Source organism: Elephas maximus, chromosome 2 (genome assembly GCF_024166365.1).
Source record: "Elephas maximus indicus isolate mEleMax1 chromosome 2, mEleMax1 primary haplotype, whole genome shotgun sequence".
Lineage (NCBI taxonomy): Eukaryota > Metazoa > Chordata > Mammalia > Proboscidea > Elephantidae > Elephas > Elephas maximus.
The window spans coordinates 155,514,671-155,540,266 of record NC_064820.1 but is presented as its reverse complement, the minus strand read 5'-3'; the positions used below and the strand labels follow the sequence as shown (position 1 = coordinate 155,540,266).

At 38.3% G+C, this 25,596-nt stretch overlaps 1 protein-coding gene and 1 pseudogene across 1 annotated transcript in view; both read right to left on the bottom strand.

Annotated features, from left to right (window-relative positions):
- Positions 1–25,596, bottom strand: part of NDFIP1 (Nedd4 family interacting protein 1) — a 66,432-nt gene that overhangs the window by 12,577 nt on the left and 28,259 nt on the right. Inside the window, exons 2-5 of the mRNA XM_049873947.1 lie at positions 24,070–24,157; positions 10,864–10,994; positions 2,039–2,126; positions 1,007–1,131 (exon numbers count right to left, since the gene is read on the bottom strand). Of these exons, the coding sequence (XP_049729904.1) occupies positions 1,007–1,131; positions 2,039–2,126; positions 10,864–10,994; positions 24,070–24,157 (432 nt within the window). The remainder of the gene's footprint in view (positions 1–1,006; positions 1,132–2,038; positions 2,127–10,863; positions 10,995–24,069; positions 24,158–25,596) is intronic.
- On the bottom strand, positions 4,366–10,848 carry LOC126070104 (60S ribosomal protein L17-like; annotated as a pseudogene).

Here is a 25,596-nt window from a genome sequence, read left to right as displayed (position 1 = left end):
AATTCCAAATGATCAATCGACACTCATTAATCAAAAAAGAATACCAATGTATGATACCTGAATTAGTTTTGTTCATAAAGTTAACAATACCAATAAGCTTATCTGATGTCAGAGGACACTTTAAGAGACTAGATAGTTACAACTCTAAATTATTTCATCCAATTTTTACTAACTGGTAACCACCAAATCAATGACGGCATTCTTCTAATTTACGTCAGAGGTAAGGCCCCCTCATGTAGTAGTAGTGGTAGTTAAACAATTGTGGCTCCTTGAATATTCTGGCATAACCAGTGACGCTACTGACAACCAGTCCTGAAGGGGAGGAAGGAAGAGAGGGAGGAAAGAGGGAGGAAGAACGCTAGAGTAAAACCTAAAAGTAAAATTACTGAGAGGAATACCCACTTTTGATGAGACACCATAGAGTCAATATCCATATCCTTCCATTTGAAAAACAACTAATTTCAGAATAAACACATGTATTATCATATTATAAGATTAAAAAGAGACGGCAGCTGGCAAACAACCTGTAGGATAAATGTTCATGGACCACCAATATTCACCAGATTTGACTACAAAACTTGTGTGCATGAATCAAATAATCCAACTGCAATGGATTTCAATTCAACTTCATCATGAAACCAGAGCAAAAACAAACCAAAAGTCACATTTAAAATGCTGAGATAACAAAACAAAACAAAAACCCAAAAACAAAACCACTGCCATCGAGTCGATTTCGACTCACAGCAACCGTATAGGACAGAGTAGAACTGCCCTGTGGAGTTTCCGAGGCTGTAAATTTTTACGGAGCAGACTGCCACATCTTTCTCCTGACGAGCGGCTGGTGGGTTAGAACCTCTGACTTTTTGGTTAGCAGCCGAGCTCTTTAACCACTGCGCCATCAGGGCTCCTTAAAAGAAAAAAACCCACGCAAATGAAAAATCAAATATTCAAAATCACTCTAATTATCATCCTCTGCAGAGCCCATCTTTTCTGTTGTACAACTTACCCTGACAATCAGGATCCACTTAATTAGAGAGAGACCAAATCCTGAAATGGCCCCATACCTTCCTGCAGCTGAGGTGGTCAGACAAAAAGACAGGAAAAACCCAATCCAGTTAAAGAGGAATGCCACTGTAAAAGCAGAGAGGAAAAAAGATATCAGACATGCCCTGTATCAAAGGAGCAAAAGAGCCCTTTATATATCCTTCTGCTTAAAGGGCTGTCCCAAGAAAAAAGACTGCTGTCTTCTCACAAAACAAGCAAGAAAACATTCTCTCTGGATATCGGCTTTTACACTAACAAGTCTACTCCTATTCACTCTTTCAAAAACGGCTTAATATTCACAAGCTGTACACTTAGGGCTCGATATTCACCAAACTGTACACTTAGTCACCTTTACTGTATGTGTGTTACACTCCAATACATAAATGCCTTGAACATTAAATCAGTGCCCCAAATAATCTGATATTTAAGTCATTCATCCTGCTTCTGTGAGTTTTGACGTTTCATAACTTCACCTCTAAAAGCACCGCATGTTCTTGGAAGAAACCATTTTTTTAACATAGCAAATAAAAGAAATAGTCGTTCACTTCTGAGTTAGTCACATGGAAAGATAAATGCAAAATCATATCAAGGGGAAAAATCAGGCTGACTTTGATCTGTTAGAAAACAGAAGTTTGTAGAATAAAATTAATCAGATAAAGGCACTTAATTTCAATTCCACAGGTCAGGTATAAGTAGGAGCAAGATTAAGGGGTCTTACAGATTCGCAAGAAGAGGCTTAGCACGTGTGAAAATGCACCATTCCCCATAACTGCTTTAATTATATCTTCCATAAATACTCCCAGAAATAGAAGACAAAGAGAGAGGATATTAAGATAAAAATGTACTAAGCTCTAAACATCCCAGAAGAAGGCACCAAATAAATATAACGTACTAACATAATAGCTCAATTAGTTATTTTAATTTAGTCAGATTCATCCAAAATCCCAAGCAGTCTAGTCCGTGGTAGGTGGCTCTGCCATATGTATATACTTACTGAAAAATGTTAACATGAAAATCCCATCGTTTCCTATCCTCAGCTGGTCAGCATCATCGAAATCATCCCGGCCCACAAAATCCTCATCCTAAATGAGAAGAAAAAGAGAAAGGTAGATTCATAACTAATTATTTCTAGACAAAGGAAAAGAAAGAAATGGGCAAAAAAAAAGTGCCAACGAGAAAATTTACTCACTTGGCTCTATTCAAAACTACGAGCATCAAGGCTCAGTATGCACTAAAAATTTCATTTTGCCTTGTAAGTAAAAGACATCATTTTAAAGGACAAACAAATCTTTCCTCTATCTTCCCAGTTTTCTAGACGAAAGGGACATTTCATTTTACAATCCCAAATTCTTTAACAACAGACTCCAAAAATGAAAAAGTTCACAAAGAACTATTCACCCTTCTATATATATATATATATAAAGACAAGAAAAGATAAATTTACTTGCACATTTGTCTTACATAATGGATTATTAGTAATACAGCGCCTGTATTAAGGTGATAAAATCAACTAGCTCAAGTGCATTATGAGACTTGCATGGGGAAACAGGACAGTATGAGCATACATGAAGAAGCCTCCAGGGCTGTCCACTGCTCAACTCCGTGTGTGTTTCTATTGGCAGATGGGTCTGAAATCATCTCACCTCCAATATTACTGGCAGATAGGACCTTTCCCATTCTTGCATCCTAATTTGATAATATAATACTCAAAGTCTAGGAAGAATATAATCCTGTCAACACTGATCAACATTTGTAGCCTACCTTTTCAACCGTTTGTAGGTATGTACTGAGATACTGATAAATAACTGAATATACACTTAAAGGTAAAAATGACAGACTTGTACATAGTCCAATGAGTGTTTCTCAGTCAAAACTTGCCCTACAAAGAAAAGAGACTGGGAAGAACCATACCAAACTGTTGACAGTAGTTCCCTAGGGAAGTGGGAACTAGAAAAACAGGAAAGTGTCAGTGGCAGCTCCCATTTTTTAACTTAACACGCTTCCTATATAGTTTGAAATGTTTATAAGAATGTTTTCTCCAATTAATTAAAAAAAAACACTAAATATCTAGTATTCTGACTTCATATAAGCAGAATAAGTGAGGCTTTGCCCAAACCAGAAACTAATTCTGTTTTTTGCATAACTATTCAAAGACATACTACCAACACACTGAAGTAACTTCTTAATAATATTGCAAATGCCTTCTGTTCTTCCTGTCCTAGGGATCTCTACCACCTTAATTCCTCCTAAAAACTGTATCTCAAATACCACACTAGTCTTACCGAAACTTATCAAAAATTTTGAAGGACTCTTCAAGTCTACAATCTAAGTCCAAAAATCTCAGCCTAGCACTCCCAGGCTTTGACACCCTGCAGTTCTGGTCGCATCTTTCTCTCTTTCTCCTCACAAACCCTTTTTCAAGCAAAACCAATTACTACATCCACGGAACTTGCCCTACAGTTGACTGAATCCATACCTGCTTTCTGAGCTTTTCCTTCTAGAATATTTTTATCTTTTTTAGCCATCAAAACTCAGGACCTACTTCAAAATCCATCTTCCCCATGACTACCCAGTGCAAAGTCACAGTTCTTGAAATTCACTGCTTTTTTTTTTTTTTAAAGCAGCACAGTACTCACAGGTGATATTCTATTTTCTGGGCCAATCTGTTATTTAGCTAAAAAGTGACCTCAGTGGATAGTTTCGGCTCAAGGTTTAAAGAGTATCTCAGGATACTCAGGAGTCCTGTAGTCTCAACTAGTCCAGAAATTCTGGGTTTTTTTTTTTAAGAAATTGAGGCTCTGTTCCACATTTTTCTCCTATTCTATCAGGATCCATCTATTGTGGCCCTGATCAGAACGGACGATAGTAGTAGGCAGGCACTAACTAGTTCTTCTGGCCTCAGGGTAGATGAGCCTGTGGTTTGTGTAGACTATTAGTCCTTAAGACTAGATTCTTCTTTGTGACTTTGGCTTCCTTCTTTCTCTTTTCCTCTAGACAAGTAGAGACCAATAGCCAATACCCGTATCTTAGCCATTTGCAAGCTTTTAAGACCCCAGACACTACTCACCAGACTAGGTTGCAGAACATAAACTTTATGAACTATAAAAACCAATCCCACAAGGTGTTTGGTTACGTCTAGGTAGTATCCCTGCAACTGTGCCCCCTATGTGCTTTATTATATATATATATATATGAACATACATGCATGCACACACATACATGCGTATGCATATATATATCCATATATATAGTATCATATACATGGCTATACACATAAATGCATATATATATACACACATTCATATGTATATATTTTGGTTGTTGTTGCAAAATTATACATGCCACAGCAATTAAAAAAGGATTTTTTTTATCCATTGCTCTTTCACTGCTTACATAAGGGTACCTGTGGGCCTCTTGCCCTTAGCTGGATTTTAAGCTCCCGCACAGCAGGAATACCACCTTGTAAAAAGTTTTCTATGTAACACTGCAAATTACAAAGCACCTTGTATAAAAAGGTTCACTAGCCCCAAACAGGTAAAGCTATGTTGAAAAAGAACAACAAAGTAGGAGGGCTCACACTTCCTGATTTTAAAATATACTATACAGATCTGGTAGTGCAGTGGTTAAGAGTTCAGCTGCTAACCAAAACGCTGGCAGTTCGAATCTACCAGCCACTCCTTGGAAACCCTAAAGGGCAGTTCTACTCTGTCTATAGGGTTGCTATGAGTTAGGATCAACTTGACGGCCATGGGTTTGGTTTTTTTTTTTTTTTATATATATACCTCTGATAATCAAAAGACACAAAGACCAATGGAATAGAACTGACAGTCCAGAAATAAAGCCATACATCTATGGTCAACTGATTTTTGACAAGGGTGCTAAGACCATTCAATGGGGGAAAGAAGAGCCTCTTCAACAAGCGGTGCTGGAAAAATTGGATTTTCACATACAGAAAAATCAAACAGGATCCATGCCTCACACCATACACAAATTCAAAATGGATTAAGGACCTAAATGTACAAACCTCAAGGAACTTGGCTCCTTGGTTTGGAGGGACATTCCAGTTATCACATCTACAAGTAAAAAAAAAAATTGGCATAGCAGCACTTATGAAAATACTTCGCAGGGGGAAGAAGCAGTTGGCAAACAAATGTAGGAGGTTCATGTGTTATTTCTGGAAAAATACAGTAATTGGTCTAATAACATGTTTAGCACTTCTGTTCTATCTCCTAGTTCGTTACCCAGTGCCTGGGGTCTTAAGGGCTTGCAAGCAGCCATCCAAGGCATAACAATTGGTCTCTATTCACCTGGAACAACAGAGGAAGAAGGAGAGTCAGGAATAGGAGGAGGACATGGAATGTGTGGCTAATTGCCTCCACGAACAACTGTCTCCTTTGCCATAAGACTAGAAGAACTGGATGGTGCTCAGCTACCATTACTGAACATATTCATCAAAGATTCCATAGAAGAATCCTGAGCAAATGGGGAAAAAGCAGAACAGAATTTCAAATTTTCATGGTGTCTTAGTCATCTAGTGCACCTATAACAGAAATACCACAAGTGGATGGCTTTAACAAACAGAAGTTTATTCTCTCACAGTCTACTAGGCTAGAAGTCCATATTCAGGACCTCAGCTCCAGGGGAAGGCTTTCTCTCTCTGTTGGCTCTGAAGGAAGGTTCTTGTCCTCGATCTTCCCCTGGACTAAGAGCTTCTCAGCACAGGGACCCTATGTCCAAAGGATGCACTATTCTCCTGACTCTTGCTCTTGGTGGTATGAGGTCCCCCTGCCTCTCTACTCGCTTCTCTGTTTTATATTTCAAATGAGATTGGCTCAAGACACAATCCAATCTTGTAGACTGAGTCCTGCCTGATTAAGATAACTGCTGCTAATCCCATCTCAAGAGACCATCTCAAGAATAGATTTGATGCATTGAACACTAGTGACCGAAGACCAGATGAGTTGTGGAATGACATCAAGGACATCACCCATGAAGAAAGCAAGAGGTCACTGAAAAGACAGGAAAGAAAGAAAAGACCAAGATGGATGGCTTAGGAGACTCTGAAACTTGCTCTTGAGCATCGAGCAGCTAAAGCAAAAGGAAGAATTGATGAAGCAAAAGAACTGAACAGAAGATTTCAAAGGGCCTCTCGAGAAGACAAAGTATAATGACATGTGCAAAGAGCTGGAGACGGAAAACCAAAAGGGAAGAACATGCTCGGCATTTCTCAAGCTGAAAGAACTGAAGAAAAAATTCAAACCTTGAGTTGTAATAGTGAAGGATTCCATGGGGGAAAATATTAAACGACACAGGAAGCATCAAAAGAAGATGAAAGGAATACACAGAGTCATTATACCAAAAAGAATTAGTCGATATTCAACCATTTCAAGAGGTGGCGTATGATCAGGAACTGATGGTACTGAAGGAAGAAGTCCAAGCTGCTCTGAAGGCACTGGCGAAAAACGAGGCCCCACGAATTGATGGAATATCAGTTGAGATGTTTCAACAAACATGCAGTGCTGGAGGTGCTCACTCGTCTATACCAAGAAATATGGAAGACAGCTTCCTGGCCAACTGACGGGAAGAGATCCATATTTATGCCTACTCCCAAGAAAGGTGATCCAACAGAATGTGGAAATTATAGAACAATATCATTAACATCACACGCAAGCAAAATTTTGCTGAAGATCATTCAAAAACGGCTGCAGCAGTGTATTGACAGGGAACTGCCGGAAATTCAGGCCGGTTTCAGAAGAGGTCGTGGAACTAGGGATATCATTGCTGATGTCAGATGGATTCTGGCTGAAAGCAGAGAATACCAGAAGGCTGTTTACCTGTGTTTTATTGACTATGCAAAGGCATTCCACTGTGTGGATCATAACAAACTATGGATAACACTGAGAAGAATGGGAATTCCAGAACACTTAATTGTGCTCATGAGGAACCTTTACATAGATCAAGAGGTGGTTGTTCGGACAGAACAAGGGGATACTGAGTGGTTTAAAGTCAGGAAAGGTGTGCATCAGGGTTGTATTCTTTCACCACACCTATTTAATCTGTATGCTGAACAAATAATCCGAAAAGCTGGACTATATGAAGAAGAACGGGGCAACAGGATTGGAGGAAGACTCGTTAACAACCTGCGTTACACAGATGACACAACCTTACTTGCTGAAAGTTAAGAGGATTTGAAGCACTTACTAATGAAGATCAAAGACCACAGCCTTCAGTATGGATTACACCTCAACATAAAGAAAACAAAAATCCTCATGACTGGACCAATGAGCAACATCATGATAAACGGAGAAAAGATTGAAGTTGTCAAGGATTTCCTTTTACTTGGATCCACAATCAACAGCCATGGAAGCAGCAGTCAAGAAATCAAAAGAGGCATTGCATTGGGCAAATCTGCTGCAAAGGACCTCTTCAGAGTGTTGAAGAGCAAAGATGTCATCCTGAAGACTAAGGTGCGCCTGACCCAAGCCATGGTATTTTCAATCACATCATATGCATGTGAAAGCTGGACAGTGAATAAGGAAGACCGAAGAAGAGTTGACGCCTTTGAATTGTGGTGTTGGTGAAGAATATTGAATATACCATGGACTGCCAAAAGAATGAACAAATTTGTCTTGGAAGAAGTGTGGCCAGAATGCTCCTTAGAGGCAAGGATGGTGAGACTGCATCTTACATACTTTGGACATGTTGTCAGGTGGGATCAGTCCCTGGAGAAGGACATCATGCTTGGCAGAGTATAGGGTCAGGAGAAAAGAGGAAGACCCTCAACGAGGTGGACTGACACAGCGGCTGCAACAATGAGCTCAAGCATATCAATGATTTTAAGGATGGCGCAGGACCGGGAAGTGTTTCGTTCTGTTGTGCACTGAGTCGCTATGAGTTGGAAACGACTCGACGGCACCTAATGACAACAATCCCATGACATCAACATCATAGCGATAGGGTTTACAACATACAGGGAAATCACATCAGATGACAAAATGGTGGGTAATCACACAATACTGGGAATCAGGGCCTAGCCAAATTGATACCCATATTTTTGGGGGACACAATTCAATCAGTGACATATAGATTCTAGACTTTCTGGAGCCATGGAAGGCAGATGAATCCCTGAAACTACTGCCCTGAAATAATCTTTTTTTTTTTTCTTCTTTTACTTTTATCTTAAGCTCAATGTACTCCAGAGCCATAAGTTCTTGTTTCTTCAGTTTCTTCTGGGATATCTTTTTCTTCTGTGCAACCTCCTCTTCTGGTTTAGGAACAATTTGTTCCTTTTTAGTAAGGATCATATCCATATGGCTGGGGCGCTCACATAAGGGTTAATCCAACCATGAGCTTTTTAAGTGTGGCAGCACATCTTGGGGGCTTTGTTCACTGGGATGGACTCAATGATCAGGGAATCTATATCTAAATCCTTAAATTCAGTATTACTTTCTGCATTTTTAAGTACAGCAAAAATTCAGCACTCTTCTTGGGCCACTGACCCTGTGTCTAACCCCACTGTTTGGCCTGGGCACACCTACCAACTCCACCATTATAACATCAGAATGGTACACATTGGTTCTGTAAAGTGACATCTTTCAGATGCTTGGTGGCTTTTGGGATAGGCACACCCTTGATGGCCTGGGCAGTTTCATGGATATTCTTAAAATGGACCCGAAGATTTCAATCTCTTGATTTGCATGACTTTGTGGGGTTTTCTGGGTCAAGTGAGTAGCGAACCATTTTGTGAGATGACCTCAGGCCACTTACGGGAACAGCTTCCCTGAGATCATCTTTAAATTTTAAACCAAAAATATCCTGAAGTCATCTTAAAATCTAACAATAGGTTAGTTTAACCAGTAAAAAAGACCTGCCTTGAGCATTATGCTCTTTTAAGAAGTATCTATATGGGGTCAAACTGACAAATGCAACTCCAAAGATTTGATAGGACCTTTTTTTTTAGGGGGCAGTGAGTTTATATTAATGGGGGAAGAACAACTCAGAAAAGGAGGGTAAGAATGATTACACAACTCGAAAAATGTAATCAATGTCACTAAATTGTACATGTAGAACTGCTGAGTTGGTGTTTTACTGTGTATATTCTCAATAACAACCAAATAAATAAAGTTTAGAGAAAAAAAAAAAAGGTTCTCTATACATGTTTGCTGAGTAATACTTTAAGCAACTCCCTCAATATGCACTTGGTCAAATGAAAGTATTCTGAAGAATTCTACAATTAATCAGAGACAATCTCTATAATGGTTTATTTCCACAGGACATTTACCATATTTTCTAACAGGTCTATAGAGCATAGTGAAATATACAAGGACTACAAAGTCTGGGAGATCTGAGTGTGACTCTCACCTCTGCTACTTATTAGTTATATGATTTTGGGCAAATTACTTAACCTCTCTGACCCTCAATTTTTACGTCTATAAAATGAGGATAATTTCTATCTTGCAAGGTTACTTTAAGGACGGGAAACTATATATAAAAGCACTAAACACAGTATCAAGCATGTCGTCTGCTTCCCATACATGGTAGTTACGACTGTTTTGCTCTAGACACTAAGCTCCAGGAGGAAGGAATTCACCCCAAAAGTTTCTCCTTAGTCCCTCCCTGGCACCTACAAGAACACAATACACTCATGTAGGATCAGCCTACAGGGTCACTATGAGTCGGAATCGACTCAGCAGCAACGGGTTTGTTTTTTTTTTTGGTTTAGGATCAGCCTAGACTGGTTCTTAAACCATTAAGTCTGCCTGGCACTGATTTTAGGAGCTCTGCCCCTCGTAGCAGGAGCCCTGGTAATGCAGTGGTTAAAGCCCTTGGCTGCCAACCAAAAGCCGAGGTTTGAACCTACCAGCCGCTCCGTGGGAAAGAGATGTGGCAGTCTGCTTTTGTAAAGATTTACAGCCTTGGAAATGTTACAGGGTCACTATGAGTCAGAACTGACTCAACAGCAGTGGGTTTGGCTTTTGGCTACCCCTAGTAGTAGGTGTAGACTGTACACAGACGACTACCCTAAAGCCAGGGGAACCTCTGGGGCCAAACTACCTAACTAGGCTTATCTTTCACTCTCATTTCCTGCCAGGAACCAGGGACTGAAGCCCTGATTTCTCCACTTTCCTGGAGACTGGATCCTGCATCCCATTCTCCCAGGTTTTGACCCAAGGCTCTGCCTGCATCAACTCTAACCTGGATAAATGTTTATGAAACCATATCAACATCACTTATAGGTCTGACGTCAAGAACCAAGAGTGCCCAAAATCTCTGGCTGGCTTCCATCACACCCCACCCCTTCCCCATGACTCAACATTAGGCCAGATGGGATCTGAATTCACTGAGCCTCCACAGATGCTGTGCCCTGGGCTACTACTACTAGCAAAGGGTTCATCTAGATGATTTTCAAGGTCCCTTTTATGAGTTTATAAATTTTATGAAATTGCATTTATGATTCTTCTCTATACAGATCTCTCTAGCAGCCATCCACATAACACTAAAATTTTAAGTATGCAGAATCAAGGCAAAGTCAGTGTATTTCCTAAACCAGCTCCTGCTTAAAGACATCTGTCATTCCAAGAGACTTGGGAAGGCGGTGGCAGTGACAGAGATACAGGGAAAAAGTGCTGGCTTCCTTGTGATCTTCTGGTCATTTGTATCTCTTCATCATTTTCAGTAAACACCACTAGCCCAAAAGAAAATGTACTTGCTTTAAAAAATTAGCTGGACTCTTACTAACCAATACAATCATAAGTAATAAATGAAAATAACTTAATTCCTACAAATTGGCCATCAAGTAAAATGGTGTGTTGTACTTACTCTTCCAGGAACCAAAGGGATAGTGGCTTCAGCCTTGGTTCTCTCAGCTTCATCATAACTGGGCAGTGTTGTAGCCACATTGTAAGATGGGGGCTTTGGAAACCCAGACTCATCTTTGTAGTCAAAATATGCTGCAGAATAAACATGAAGTCACAATTACCTGATGATTAGTTGAAATAAGGAATAAAAGGATCTCCACCAACTCTGGAGAACAAAAACCAACAATTCCCCAGAGAACACATATGGAAAAACTGAACCAAAAGATGTTTATAGATAAATGTGACAGACTAGAAATAATTTTTAAATTTATCCATTTCTCAATTGTTTAAATTCCAGACTCACTTTGCGCCCTCCCTTCCAGCTGCATCTGAGACTTTTTCAATTGTCATGTAGTGTGTCTACAAAAAACATTCAATATTAATATTGGCACAAAGGAGACATTTAAGAAGCTAAATAGTCTGCATATATATGTATGTAAACATGTACTGTGGTTTCTTTCCATTTATGGAAGTGAAAATAGGCTCTTAAAAAAAAAAAAAACAGTTAAAATTCCTTTTTCTCACTGGTTTGTCTTGGCAGTTTGAGTCCTCCCCATTATTTTTGTCTTGTATTGTTTTCTCTAATGTACCTAAGGTAACTGATTCAGTTACAGAACCAGTATTTATCCATATTAAATCTTTCACTTCCTCTTTGGTAAATTCTCATTGATCTCTATTATAAATGATTCAATGTATGTTGTAAGAAAAGATCTTTTTACAAATGTATTAAATTTCTATGCAATTTTTGAAAAAACTTAGGAATTAAAAAAATTATTATAGTTCATCAAGATTAACATTTTTCTCTTTGGCCAATTATAACTTCCCATTTTTTTACTGTAATATATTATTGAAATTATCAGTCAATATAATTTATCTCATTAACAGAAAAAAAATGAGAAAAATTCTATTATCTTAACATAGGCAGAAAAAGCATTTGATAAAATTTAACACTCGCTAAAAATAAAACAGGAGCCCCGGTGGCACAATGGTTAAGAGCTTGACAGCTAACCTAAAAGTTGGTAATTTGAACGCACCAGCGGCTCCGTGCTGGCAATCTGCTCCTGTAAAGATTACAGCCTCGCAAGCTCTGTGTGGGGCAGTTCTACTCTGTCCTACACGGTCACTATGAGTCACAATGGATTTGACAGAACACAACAACAATAACAAAAATAAAACCACCTCCCGTCTGTCAGTTTGTTGTACTGTGGGGGTGTGCATGTTGTTATGATGCTGGAAGCTATACCACCAGTATTTTCAAATACTAGCAGAGCTTCCACACTAAGACAGACTAGGAAGAAAGGCTTGGCTATCTACTCCTTGAAATGAGCTTATGGATCCCAACAGAACACTGTCCAACTCTCTTGCTTTGGACACATCATCAGAGGGCCCAATCATAGGAGGAAGACATCATGTTTGGTGAAGCAGAGGGCCAGCAAGGGTGAGGGAGGCCCATGGCAAGACAGACTGGCACAACAGCTGCAACCATGGCCTCAAACATGCAGGTGATAGTGAGGATGATGCAGGACTAGCAATGTTTTGTTCTGTCGTATATAGGATCACCATGAATCTGAGACATCTATCTATGTAAAAATAAAAATATTTAGCAAAACAGAAAATAATAATAAAAAAAAAAACTCCTTAAATCTGATAACAAATCTCTATGAAAAACCTACAGTAAGCACCATAAAAAATGGTAAATTATTAAAGGCTTTCTCCTCTGGGATTAAGGAAGAAGACAAAAATGCCCACTATCATCACTTCTAAATAACACTATCTTAGAGGTCCTAGATAGTATAATATGGAAAAAATAAAACTGTCATTAATCACAGATAACATGATTATATATACATAAAATCCAGGGAGAATTTACAGACAAGCTATTAGAATACATGAATTGAGCAGTCTTTGCATACATGGTTAATAGAAACCACCATTTACATATCCATATACCAGCAACAAATAGAAAATGAAACTAAACAGAGAGCATTTACAATAACACCAAAATATATCAAATACCTATGAATACATCTAATAAAAGATGTGTAAGACATCTATATTGAAAACTATTATTGATAAATATTATTGAGAGAAACAGAAGAAAACCTCAATAAATAGAAAGATATATCATTTTTATGGATTGGGAGACTCAGGATTATAAAGATGTTAATTCTCTTTAAACTGATCCACAAATTCAATGCAAAATCAACCAAAATTCCAGCAGTTTTTGTTTCTTTGTTTTGTTCTGTTTTGTAAAAACTGATAAGCCAATTCTAAAATTTAAATGGAAATGCAAAGTACTAAGAAGAGATGAGACAATCTTAAAGAACAAAAAAGCTGAGGCACCTGCATTACCAGATACCAAGCTTATAAACCTCCAGAATAAATACAGTAAGGTACTTACAAAGATAGATAAATAGACCAAAGGAACAGAATAAAGAGCCCCAAAACAGATTCACACATATATGGTCACCTGATTTATGACAAAGGTGGCAATGCAGTGTAGTGGAGAAAGAATGGTCTTTTCAATACATTGTGCTGGCCCAACTGGATATTCATATGCAAAAACAAATTAATCTTGGCCCTCTACCTCACACTATATAAAAAAATCAATTCCAGATGGATGTTGATCTAAATGGGAAAGGTAAAATAACAAAGCTTTTAGAAGAAAATAAGGAAAATGCGTTATTGGAATTAAAACTGCTGTACAATCCAATTTTAGGAACTTACCTTTTTTTCTACAACAAAATAACTATATCACATATACATATATGCATGTCTATGTATATATTATAAAACATTCCATATGCATAATTAATTTCCTATAAAATTTCTTTTCACTTTTAATCAAATCATACTAAGATGACATATTTCAAACTGAAATCTCCAATTTGAATTAGTCCATTGCCATAGTAATTCTGAATACATGAATAAAATGGATACCTAGTACTTTAAATTAAAAGAAATCCATGAACATGTTTATTTCCCTATTTTGAAAGATTTTTCTTTAAACAGTATCCATTAATAGGGATATTTCATATAATATTAAGTTTCCACGAAAAGTTTAATACTACAATTTTTAAGTTTATTTAGTACCATTCAAAACAATAAAATTCAGTACTTGTTAAACTGTTCAAAAAAAATAAAACAACCAAAGGCAAAATGAATACGCAAAAGAAAAATCTGTGCTTTTTCCCCCCAACATATATGTGTGCCATTGTAATAACTGTTCTCATCAATGGACTAATTGGTATATGCAGCCAAAATTTATCTAAAAAGATAAACCATGTTAATTTAACAATGAAGGGAGAAAAGATCATTTTAAAGGTCTCCTTAAAAAAAGAAGAAGAGTAAAAATAGAAAAAAAAAGTAACGTCTTTTCAATACTTAGAGGACACTGAGCTTCTGTTAAGGGTCATCGTGTAATGCGGGAACTGATAAGGGTGACTGCTGGACCACATGATGGCCATAATTAATGTCACTGAACTGTACATATGAAGAATGTTCAAACATCAAATGTTTTATTACATATATATTTATCACAAAGAAATCCTCCCCCTGCCAAAAAAATTTACGTCCTTGAGTAATCTACTATCTCCAGAAACATACCTCCCTAAAATGGCACTCACTTGGAACTCAAGAAGCGCAGTAAAGACCCAAGAAGTGAGCTTTTTTTTTTTTTCTTTCAAGGTCTCTGAGTAGTCAGAAGAAATGCCACAAAACCCAAAGACTTTACTCAAGAGAGAGTTTTTCAGCCCTTTATTCTAGAAAGGGCTTACTTTTTACTTTATACTCAATCTTAAGAAGCTTTTTATTTGCCGTTCAGCCCTACAGCTGATTAGCAAAAACAAACGAGAAGGAGTAAAGTTACCTCATGCTGATGGCAACAAGAGACTCCATCTGACAGCAAGGGGAAAATATGGGAGTACCTATTCTCGAATCAAAAAGTACTACAAATCTCAATGAATAAAGGCATCACTGTACTGTAGAATAGAATACCTACCAGTGAATGTTTCTGACTGTAATCCCCAAGCCATAAAGATTTAAACAAAGAATATGAGATGTAAGCAAACAAGGCAGAGAAGAGTTCAAGACGTGTTTGGGAAAGATTTCCATCTAAAATGCTTAAAAGTTTTTTACAATCAAAGAAGGCAGCAACTAGAATAATATAACCAATGTCACTGAACAGTACTGTAGAAATTGTTGGATTGGTGTATGTTTTGTTGTGTATATTCTCAACAACAAAAGACAAAATAAAATAAAATAAACACAAAAGTAGAAACTGAGATTTTCAGGAAAAAATTAGCTTCTATTGATGCAAAGTACCTAAAAGTAAAGAACTTTTATCATTAATAAAACAAGACTCTGTTCTTATTAATCAGTTTCCACTAGATGCATATGATGGAAGACCAGTACATATTTATAGTCTAGGCAGAAAGGAGTGAATAAGGGATGACATTCTGATTTTTTTTCCCTAGTACTGATGTTTTAGTCTTCATTGGATTCCATGAGACACCTTAGAATTTAACCAACCCTCAAGTTAACAGAGTAGTTTCAGCTGCTTACAAATAAAACAATCTTCTTCACTAATACAAGTAGACAAGGTTTAGAAGTTGAAGCCAATGGAGGCTGGAAACTGTGTGACCTATGTTCTACCTAATTATAATGCCAGTTCCTGGGTCACATAGACTACCAATAGAATAATCTCACATCAACTGAAAATAGCTGCCTGAAGAGCATGTTTGGGCTCAACAGGAATGAATGTTGTCTTCAACTTGCGTATCAATTGGGTTCAGTGGTAGTAGCCATGTATGGACCACCCTGTCATAGCTCTGTTTTAGAGAATATGAAAGAAGTTCTATCACAACTGGTCAATTTTCACGAATTATAGCATAACTGGTTATCAGGAACTCTAGTGACCAAAAGTTCTTAACTACTGACACTCTTTCTTCTCCTCTCATCCCTTCCATATATATATGTGAAAACTAAAAAGGTAATCAGGTATTAGATGGGAAAACTAAAGCTTAATAAATAAGGGTCTAGTGTAACTTAAGCAATGTGGAATAGCCTGAACGTGTCAGGAGACTTCTAGCTTTTTGTTTTTGTTTGTTTTTCCCCCATTAAAAATTTACAAGCATAAGAGACATCTATCATACTACATTCCAGGTCACAGGTACTAGAGTCACAAAGAGCAAAAAGGCTAATGAGGAAACTAGAAACAGAACAAAAGGCAGGTGAATTTTACTTCCTTTATATTAAGAGTCTACTGGCTTCATCTGACAAAATGCAACACCTTTCCTTTATGAAATCCCTAAAGAAGATTGGAATAGGAGGGAAATTCTTCAATATGATTCAGGGCATATATGAAAAGGCAACAGTCAAACTTATAATAATGGAGAAAGACTGAGAGCTTTCCCCCTGAAACCAGAAACAACACAAGGGTGCACACTCTTACCACTTCTATTCAATATTGTATTGGAAGTCCAAGCCAGAGCAATAAGACAAGAAAAGGAAATAAAAGGTATCCAGACTGGGAAAGAAGTAAAATTATCTCTACTCATGGATATGAACCCATGTATAGAAAATCTCACAGAGTTCACAAGAAAACTTCTAAAGCTAATAGAGGGATTTGGCAAGGTTACATGGTACAAGATTAAGAAACAAAAATCAGCTGGGTTTCTATACACCAGCAATGATAAATGTAAAAGGGAAATAATTCCACTTACAATAGCATCTAAGAGAATAAAATACCTAGGAATAAATCTAACCAGGGGATGTTAAGGACGTATATAATGAAAACTATAAAATACTGCTGAAAGAGATTAAAGAAGGCTTAAATAAATGGAAAAATGTTCCATGTTCATGGATTGGAAGACTTAATATTGTTAAGATGTCAATACTACCCATCGGAATCTACAGATTCAATGTAATTCCAATCGAAATTCCAACAGCCTTCTTTAGAGAAATAGAAAAATCGATCCTCAACTTCATATGGAATGGCAAGAGGATCTGAATAGCTAAAGCAATGTTGAAAAAGATCAAAGTAGGAGACATCACCCTTCCTGATTTTAAAACATACTACACCGCTACAGTAATCAAACAGCCTGGTACTGGTATAACAATAGATACACTGACCAATGGAACAGAACTGAGAGTCCAGAAATAAACTCACACACCTATGGTCAACTGATTTTTGACAAGGTTGCTAAGTCCATTCAATGGAGAAAGAAGAGTCTCTTCAATAAATGCTGCTGAGAAAACTGGACTTCCACATACAGAAAAATGAAACAGGATCCATGCCTCACACCATACACAAAAACAAATTCAAAATGGATTAAGGGCCTGAATGTGCAAACTAAAACCATAAAATTCTTAGAAGAACAAGCAGGGGCAACACTGTCAGGCCTAGCTTTCAACAATGGATTATCTAATACATAACAAAAGCACAAACAGCAAAAGACAAATAAATAAATGGGACCTCATAAAAATTTAAAACTTTTGTTCATCAAAAGACTTTACCAAAAGAGTGAAAAGACAAACTACCAACTGGGAAAATATCTTCAGAAACCACACATACCACAAGAATGTAATAACCAAAATATATATAAAACTTAGACAATAATAAAAAGACAAATAACCCAATCATAAAATGGACAAAGAACTTGAAAAGACATTTCACCAAAGAAGACATTCAAATGGCCACCAAACACATGAAAAGATGCTCAGCATCATTAGCCATCAGAGAGATGCAAACCAAAACCCCAACGAGATACCATTTCACTCCCACTTGCATGGCTAAGATTAAAAAAAAATAGAAAACAACAAATGCTGGTGATAAGGATGTGGGGAAACTGGAACGCTTACCCATTACTGGTATGAATAATGCAAAATGATACAGCTGCTGTGGAAAACAGTGTGGCAGTTCCTCAAAAAACTAAAAATAGAACTACCACATGACCCAGCAATTCTACTTTGTAAAAAATGGCTTCCGGGCAGTGTCTGACCTCCTTCAGCCCCACAAGGTGGAAGGAGAACCAACATCAGCAGCACAAGGCTGACTCCCATGAGGTGGAAGCCAAACAAATCTCCTCTCTCTCGTAGCTGTACTAATTCTAGCAGCAACCATCCCTCATACGGCACTCTCTACTTCTCTGCTGGGTTCAATAATTCATTGCAAGGGCCACACAGAACTCAAAGATCATACTCATGATTATGGGGTTTACTATAAGGGAAATAATAGTTACAGTACAGGCTCAGGAACACTCAGGATACAGTTCTTTCACCGGGACAGCCTCTCTCCAGCTGTGCTTGCAGGCACTCCTCTCCCTGGCCCTCGGTCTCTGCCCAAAGGCACTCAACCTTCTCTCACCATGGGCTGAGAAGTCCACCACGCCATCTCCTGCTGCCAGGTCTCTGCTGTCACTGCTTCTCACTGTCTTCAGGGTTACAGCTTGCTCTCTCTTTCAGTATCCTGCTTCCAGGAGCTTCCCAGCACAGGGATTCTAGGTCCAAAGGACGTGTTCTCCGTATCTGTCTGATCTTGCTTGGTGGTGGTAGGATCCTTTCTTTCCCAGCTCTGGGGTGGCTCATTTCAAGCCCAGTGGGATGGCAAAACTGGCCAATTCCCTTGGTGGGCCACAACTACCATATTACACGGTCTTGCCTAATCACCTGGGTGGGAGTTTCAGACCATGGATAGAAAGGCCACACAAAAAGCAATCCACTACACTGCACATTCCTAGTTACACACCCAAAACATTTGAAAGCAGATACTCAAAAAGAGACTTGTACATTGCAAGTTCATTGTAGCACTATTCACAATAGCCAAAAGGTGGAAATAACCTAAATGCCATCAATAGATGAACGGATAAACAAAATGTGGTACATATACACAACGGACTACTACTCAGCCAGTAAAAGAGATGAAGTCTTAATACATGCTACAATACGGATGGGGATGGAAGACATTACGCTGAGTGAAATAAGTCAATAACAAAAGAACAAATATTCTATGACCTCACTTATAAAAAAGACAAGAAAAGACAAATGTATAGAGAACAAGGTTTATTAGTGGTTACCAGGGGTGGGAGGGAGGGGGAAAGAGGGGGCTAATGGTGATGGAAATATCGCGCTGATTAAGGGCTGTACAGCCAATTATTGTGACTGCTGTTAATAATTTATACACTTGTAAAAAGTCGAATTGGTAAAAGTTGTGATAAATATACTTACAACAACAACAACGAAAAAGAAAGAATAGCTGCTGAATCTGCTTATATACAGCCAAACACCTCATGGGTTTTGGTTTCTTGGTTTGGAAGTGTAGGGTCATAGTTTCATGGGACATCCCAATTAATTGGCCTAATAACATGTTTAGTGCCTCTGTTCTACATCCTAGTTTGATGTGTAGTGCCTGGGGTCTTAAAAGTTTATAAGCAGCCATCCAAGGCACAACAATTAGTCTCTACTCACCTGAAACAACAGAGGAAGAAAGAGTGTCAAGAATATGAGGAGAATATGGAATGTGCAGTTAATTGCCTCCATGAACAACTGCCTCCTTTGCAATGATGGTGCCTGGCTACCATTACTGAACATTTTGATCAAAGATTTCATAGAAGAAACCTGATCAAAAGTAGGAAAATGCAGCACGGAACTTCAAATTGTCACAGACTCCAGACTTTCTGGAGCCATGAAGGTTGAATGAACCGGAAACTATTACCCCGAGACAGTCTTTAACCCTTAAACCAAAAATATCCCCTGAAGTCTTCTTAAAACCAAACATCAGTTTAGCTTAACTAGTAAAAAATGTCTGCCTTGAGCATTATACTCTTTTTTTTTTTTTTGCATTATGCTCTTTTAAGAACTATCTATATGGGATCAAATTGACAACAGTAAATCGGAGATTAGATAGGAACCTTGGGGGGCAGTGAATTTATGTTAATGAGGGAGGAACGACTCAGAAAAGCAGAGTAAGAATGGTTACACAACTTGAAAAATGTAATCAGTATCACTAAATGGTACATGTAGAAACTGTTGAATTGGTATGTTTTGCTGTATATTCTCAACAATAACAACAAATCAAATCAAATTTTATGTATAGTAAAACCATCCCTATTTGCAGGCGATATGATCCTATACATAAAAAATCCTAAAGATTCCACAAGAAAGCTACTCAAACTAATAGAAGAATTCAGCAAAGTAGCAGGATACAAGATCGGTTGGATTTCTACACCAACAAAGAGAACTTTGAAAAAGAAATCAGGAAAACAAAACCATTCACAACAGTCCCTCATAAGATAAAACACTTAGGAATAAATCTAACTGGGAGGTAAAAGACCTACTCAAAAAAAAAAAAAAACCAACCTACAAAACACTACTGCAAGAAACCAAGAGACCTACATAAATGGAAAAACATACCATGATCGTGAATAGAAAGACTCAACCAACTGAAAATGTCCATACCACCCAAAGTGATCTACTGATAAAACACAATCCGAATCCAAATTCCAACAACATTTTTTACTGAGATGGAAAAACTAATCACCAATTTTATATGGAAAGGAAAGAGACCTCAGATAAGTAAAGAATTATTGAAGAAGAACAAAGTAGGAGGCCTTGGAATACCTGATCTCAAAACATACTATACAGCCATGGTAGTCAAAACAGCCTGGTACCGGTACGACGACAGACACACGGACCAATGGAAAAGAACTGAAAACCCAGACGTAAATCTACCCACCTGTGGTCAGTTGGGAGCCCTGGCAGCACAGTGGTTAAGAGTTACTGCTAACCAAAAGGTCAGCAGTTCAAATCCACCAGGCACTTCCTTGGAAGCCCTGTGGGGCAATTCTACTCTGTCCCATGGGGTCGCTATGAGTCTGAATCAACTCGACGGCAGTGGATATGGGTATGGTATGGTTAGACAACCTTTGACAAAGGGCCAGTAACTGTTAACTGAGGAAGAGGCAGTCTCTTCAGCAGATGGTGCTGGCGAAACTGGATGTCCATCTATAGAAAACTGAAACAGGACCCGTATCTCACACCACACCGAAAAAGTAACACAGAATGAATCAAAGACCTAAACTAAAACCCAAAACTATAAAGATCATGGAGGAAAAAAATGGGGTCAATGCTAGCAGCCCTAATATATGGCATAAATAGAGTACCAAGCATAACTAAAAATACACACAGTACGAGATGAGCTAGACAAATGGGACCTCCTAAAAACTAAACACTCATGCTCGACAGAAGACTTTTCCAAAGAGTCAAAAGAGAGCCTACAGGCTGGGAAAAAAATTTTGGCTACTACAAATCCGATGAGGGACTAATCTCTAAAATTTATAGAAAACTTCAACACCTCAAAAATAAAACGGCAAAAACTCCAATTAATAAATGGGCCAAGGATATGAACAGACACTTCACCAAAGAAGCCATTCTGGTCGCTAACAACGTATGAAGAAATGCTCATGATCATTAGCTATTAGAGTGATGCAAGTCAAAACTACAACGGCATACCATCTCACCCTAACATTACTGGCATTAGTCAAAAAGACAGAAAATAACAAATGTTGGTGAGGTTGTGGGAAGATTGGAACTCTTACACATTCTTGGTGGGAATGTAAAATGGTATAACAATTATGGGAAACAGTATGGCGCTTCCTTGAAAGCTAGAAATAGAAATCCCACTCCTATTTTTAGGTGTATATCCTAAGGAAGTAAAAGCCGTGACACAAACTGACATGTACATACCCATAATCATTGCAGCATTATTCACAATAGCAAAAAGATGGAAACAAACTAAGTGTCCAGAAACAGATGAATGGATTAACCAGCTGTGGTACATAAACACAATGCAATACCATGCAACGATAAAGAATAATGACGAAAATGACAAATCCAAGAAACATCTCACAAAACGGATGAATTTGGAGGACATTATGCTGAGTGAAATAAGCCAACCAAAAAAGGACAAATATTGTATGAGACCACTATTATAAAGTAGTAACAGAAGGTTTACATACAGAAAGGAAAAAAAAAATCTTTGATGGTTACCACAGACAGGAGGGGGAGCAAGGGAAAACTACCAGTTAGATAGAAGACACCAGTTAACATTCGGGAAAGGAAAGGCAATAATACATGATATAGGAGAAGTCAGCAAACATGACCAAGGCAAGAGGGAACGCAAGAACAAAAGGTAACTACAGCAACTACCAGAGGTTAACAATTCTGCAATGACAGTATTACCAAATTAATTTATGAACAGATAAATAGGTAGGTAGGTATGCTAAGAAGTATGGGAGGATGTAAGTGAACACAACAGGCAGATACAGGTTTGGCAGTGGATATTCCTATACACGTGTTTGCAGAAACAGCTCATATAGAGCACACAAGAGGTATAGCCACGGAAACCTCTTAGACATAACCAAACACCTCACAGGATCAAGTTCCTAGGCTAGAGACAAAGGACCATAGACTTGGTTGGCATCTATGTCAACCGGCACAACACAGTTCATAACAACAATGTTCTGCATCCTGACTTTGATGAGTAACGTCTGGGGTCTTAAAAGCTTGCAAGTGGCCACCTAAGATACAACTATTGGTCTCTTCCTGTCTGGAGAAAAAGTGAAGAAAACCAAACACTCAAGGGAGCAATTAGTCCAAAGAACTAATGGACCACAGCCTACATGACCCTGAGACCAGAAGAACTAGATGGTGCTCAGCTACCACTACCAATTGCTCTGACTGGAATTACAACAGAGGGTCCTGCACAGAGCGAGAGAAAATTGTAGAACAAGAAACCAAAATCACAAAAAAGATCAGATTTACTGGTCTGACAGAGACTGGAGGAACCCCCAAGACTATGGCCCTAAAGCACCCTTCTGACCTGAAACTGAAGCCATTCCCAGAGACTACCTCACAGCCAAACAACAGACAAGCACATAAGATAAACAGTAATACCTGAGAGAAACGTATTCCTTAGAATAATCAATTACACTAAATCAAAAGGGTAATACCTACCCAAAACAAAGATGAGAAAGCAGAAAGGGGTTGAAAATCAGGACAAAAGGAAATGGGGAACCAGGGCAGAAATGGGGAGAGTGCTGACACACTGTGAAGAATGAACCCAGGTCAGGAAACACTTTTTGTACAAACTATCAAATGGTCAACTAATCTGCTCTGCAAACTTTCACATAATGCACAATAAAAATAAATAAATATAAATAAACAATAACAAGCATGAGGAATGTGCTCCTTAGAACAATCAATTAAAGGAGGCCATATGTACAACTTTTGCCCAAAAGCAAAGATGAGAATGCAAGGAGGGGCAGGGAAACTGGAGGAATGGAAACTGGGAAGGCAGAGTGAAAATGGGGAGAGTACTGGCACGTTGGGGGGTGGGGGGAGAAAAGGAAACAGCCATGTCATGGAACAGTTTGTGTATGAATGGCTGAATGGGAAATTAATGTGCTATGTAAACTTTAACCTAAAGCAAAACAAAATGTTTTTTTTTTTTTTTTAAAAAAAAAAAAAAGGTCCATTTGCTGAGGGAATGCTGAGCTAATGTTAAGGGTGATAGAAAACTTTGGGAACGTGTAATGGTGACGGTAGAACGACATAACGAACATACACTTAATGTCACTGAACTGTACATAAAGGAGGCCTGGCGGCGCAGTGGTTAAGGGCTCGGACGTTAACCGAAAGGTTCGTATCCACCACCCACTCTGTGGGAAAAAGATGTGGCAGTCTGCTCTGTAAAGATCACGGCCTTAGAGACCCTGTGGGCAGCTCTACTCTGTCCTTCAGGCTCGCTATGAGTTGGAATCAACACAATGGCAACAGACTGGGTTTTCTAGTTTTAAAATGTACATGTGAAGGCTGTTGAAATGACAAATGTTTGTTACCTATATATTTACCACAATTAAAAAAAAGTGTCCATTATGATAAAACTGAGCTCCATTAAAAAAAAAAAAAAAACTCTGAATTAGGGTTTCATCTGTTTCTTAGAACAGTACCATGAGGTTTTTTTTCACCTGAAGCTTCAGATGAACTAAAAATAAGGCTAAAAACTTGTTAAGGAAAGCTGAAGCGAAGGCACACACCAATAAACATACACCAGAAAAGTCTATAGATAGAGCATTTAAGGGTTCAGTGATCACTTCTCCAGGTTACTTACCTGCACTCTCTGCAGAGATGCTGCTGTAAGGTGGAGGAGCATCGCTTCCAGGCTGTTCAGGTGCTCCTGGCTCTTCCTCATTCTGCAACTAAATAAAAATTGCATATTAATGCAAGTAGAAAGCTATTTGGCAATGTGTTTCAAACACTTTAAAAATGTAGTAAACCCTTTAACAAAGTATCCTACTGTTAGGATTTTATACTACAGAAATAATCAGACTAAGGGTTGGGGAGGATAGGTATAAATGCTGTTGCAGCAAAAATTAGAAACAATCTAAATTCTAGTCAAAGGAAGCTTCTTAAATAAATTACAGTACCTCTTATAAAGGACTACTGAGCAACCATTCCACCTCTCATCTATCAGTTGTACTGTGGTGGCTTGCATGTTGCTGTGATGCTGGAAGCTATGCCACCAGTATTTCAAATACCAGCAGGGTCACCATGGTGGGCAGGTTTCAGTGGCACTTTCGGACTAAGACTAGGAAGAAGGATCTGGCAGGCTACTTCTGAAAAACTGGCCAATGAAAACCTTATGGATAGCAGCGGAACACTGGCTGATACAGTGCTGGAAGATGAGGCCCTCAGGTTGGATGGCACTCAAAATATGGCTAGGGAAGAGCTGCCTCCTCAAGGTAGAGCTGACCTTGATGATGTGGATGGAGTCAAACTTGTAGGACCTTCATTTACTGAATGTGGCACCACTCAAAATGAGAAGAAACAGTTGCAAACATCCATTAATAATCAGAACGTGGAATGTACAAAGTATGAATGTAGGAAAATTGGAAACTGTCAAAAATGAAATGGAACACATAATGATCAATAACCTAGGCGTTAGTGAGCTGAAATAGACTGGTACTGGCCATCTTGAATCGGACAATCAGATGGTTTACTATGAGGGAATGACAAACTCAAGAGGAATAGTGTTTCATTCATCATCAAAATGAACATTTCAAGATCTATCCTGAAGTACAACACTATCAGTGACAGGATAATATCCAAACACGTACAAGGAAGACCAGTTAAATATGACTATTATTCAAATTTAAGCATAAACCACTAAAGCCAAAGATGAAGAAACTACAGATTCTCAGCAACTTCTGCAGTTTGAAATTGATCAAACATGCAATCAAGATGCATTGGTAACTACTGGTGATGGGAATGCGAAAACTGGAAAAAAAGAATGAGGATCTGTAGCTGTAAAATACGGCCTTGGTGACAGAAACGACTTCGGAGATCGCACGAGAGAATTTTGCAAGACCAATGACTTATTCATCGCAAATATCTTTTTTCAATAACATAAATGGTGACGATATGCATGGACCTCACCAAATGGAATACAAAGGAATCAAATTGACTACATCTGTGGAAAGAGGATGGAGAAGCTCAATATCATCAGTCAGAGCAAGGCCACGAGTTGACTGCAGAACAGACCATCAATTGTTCACAGGCAAGTTCAAGTTGAAGCTGAAGAAAATTAAAACAAGTCCACAAGAGCCAACGTACGAATGACCTTGAATATATCCCACCT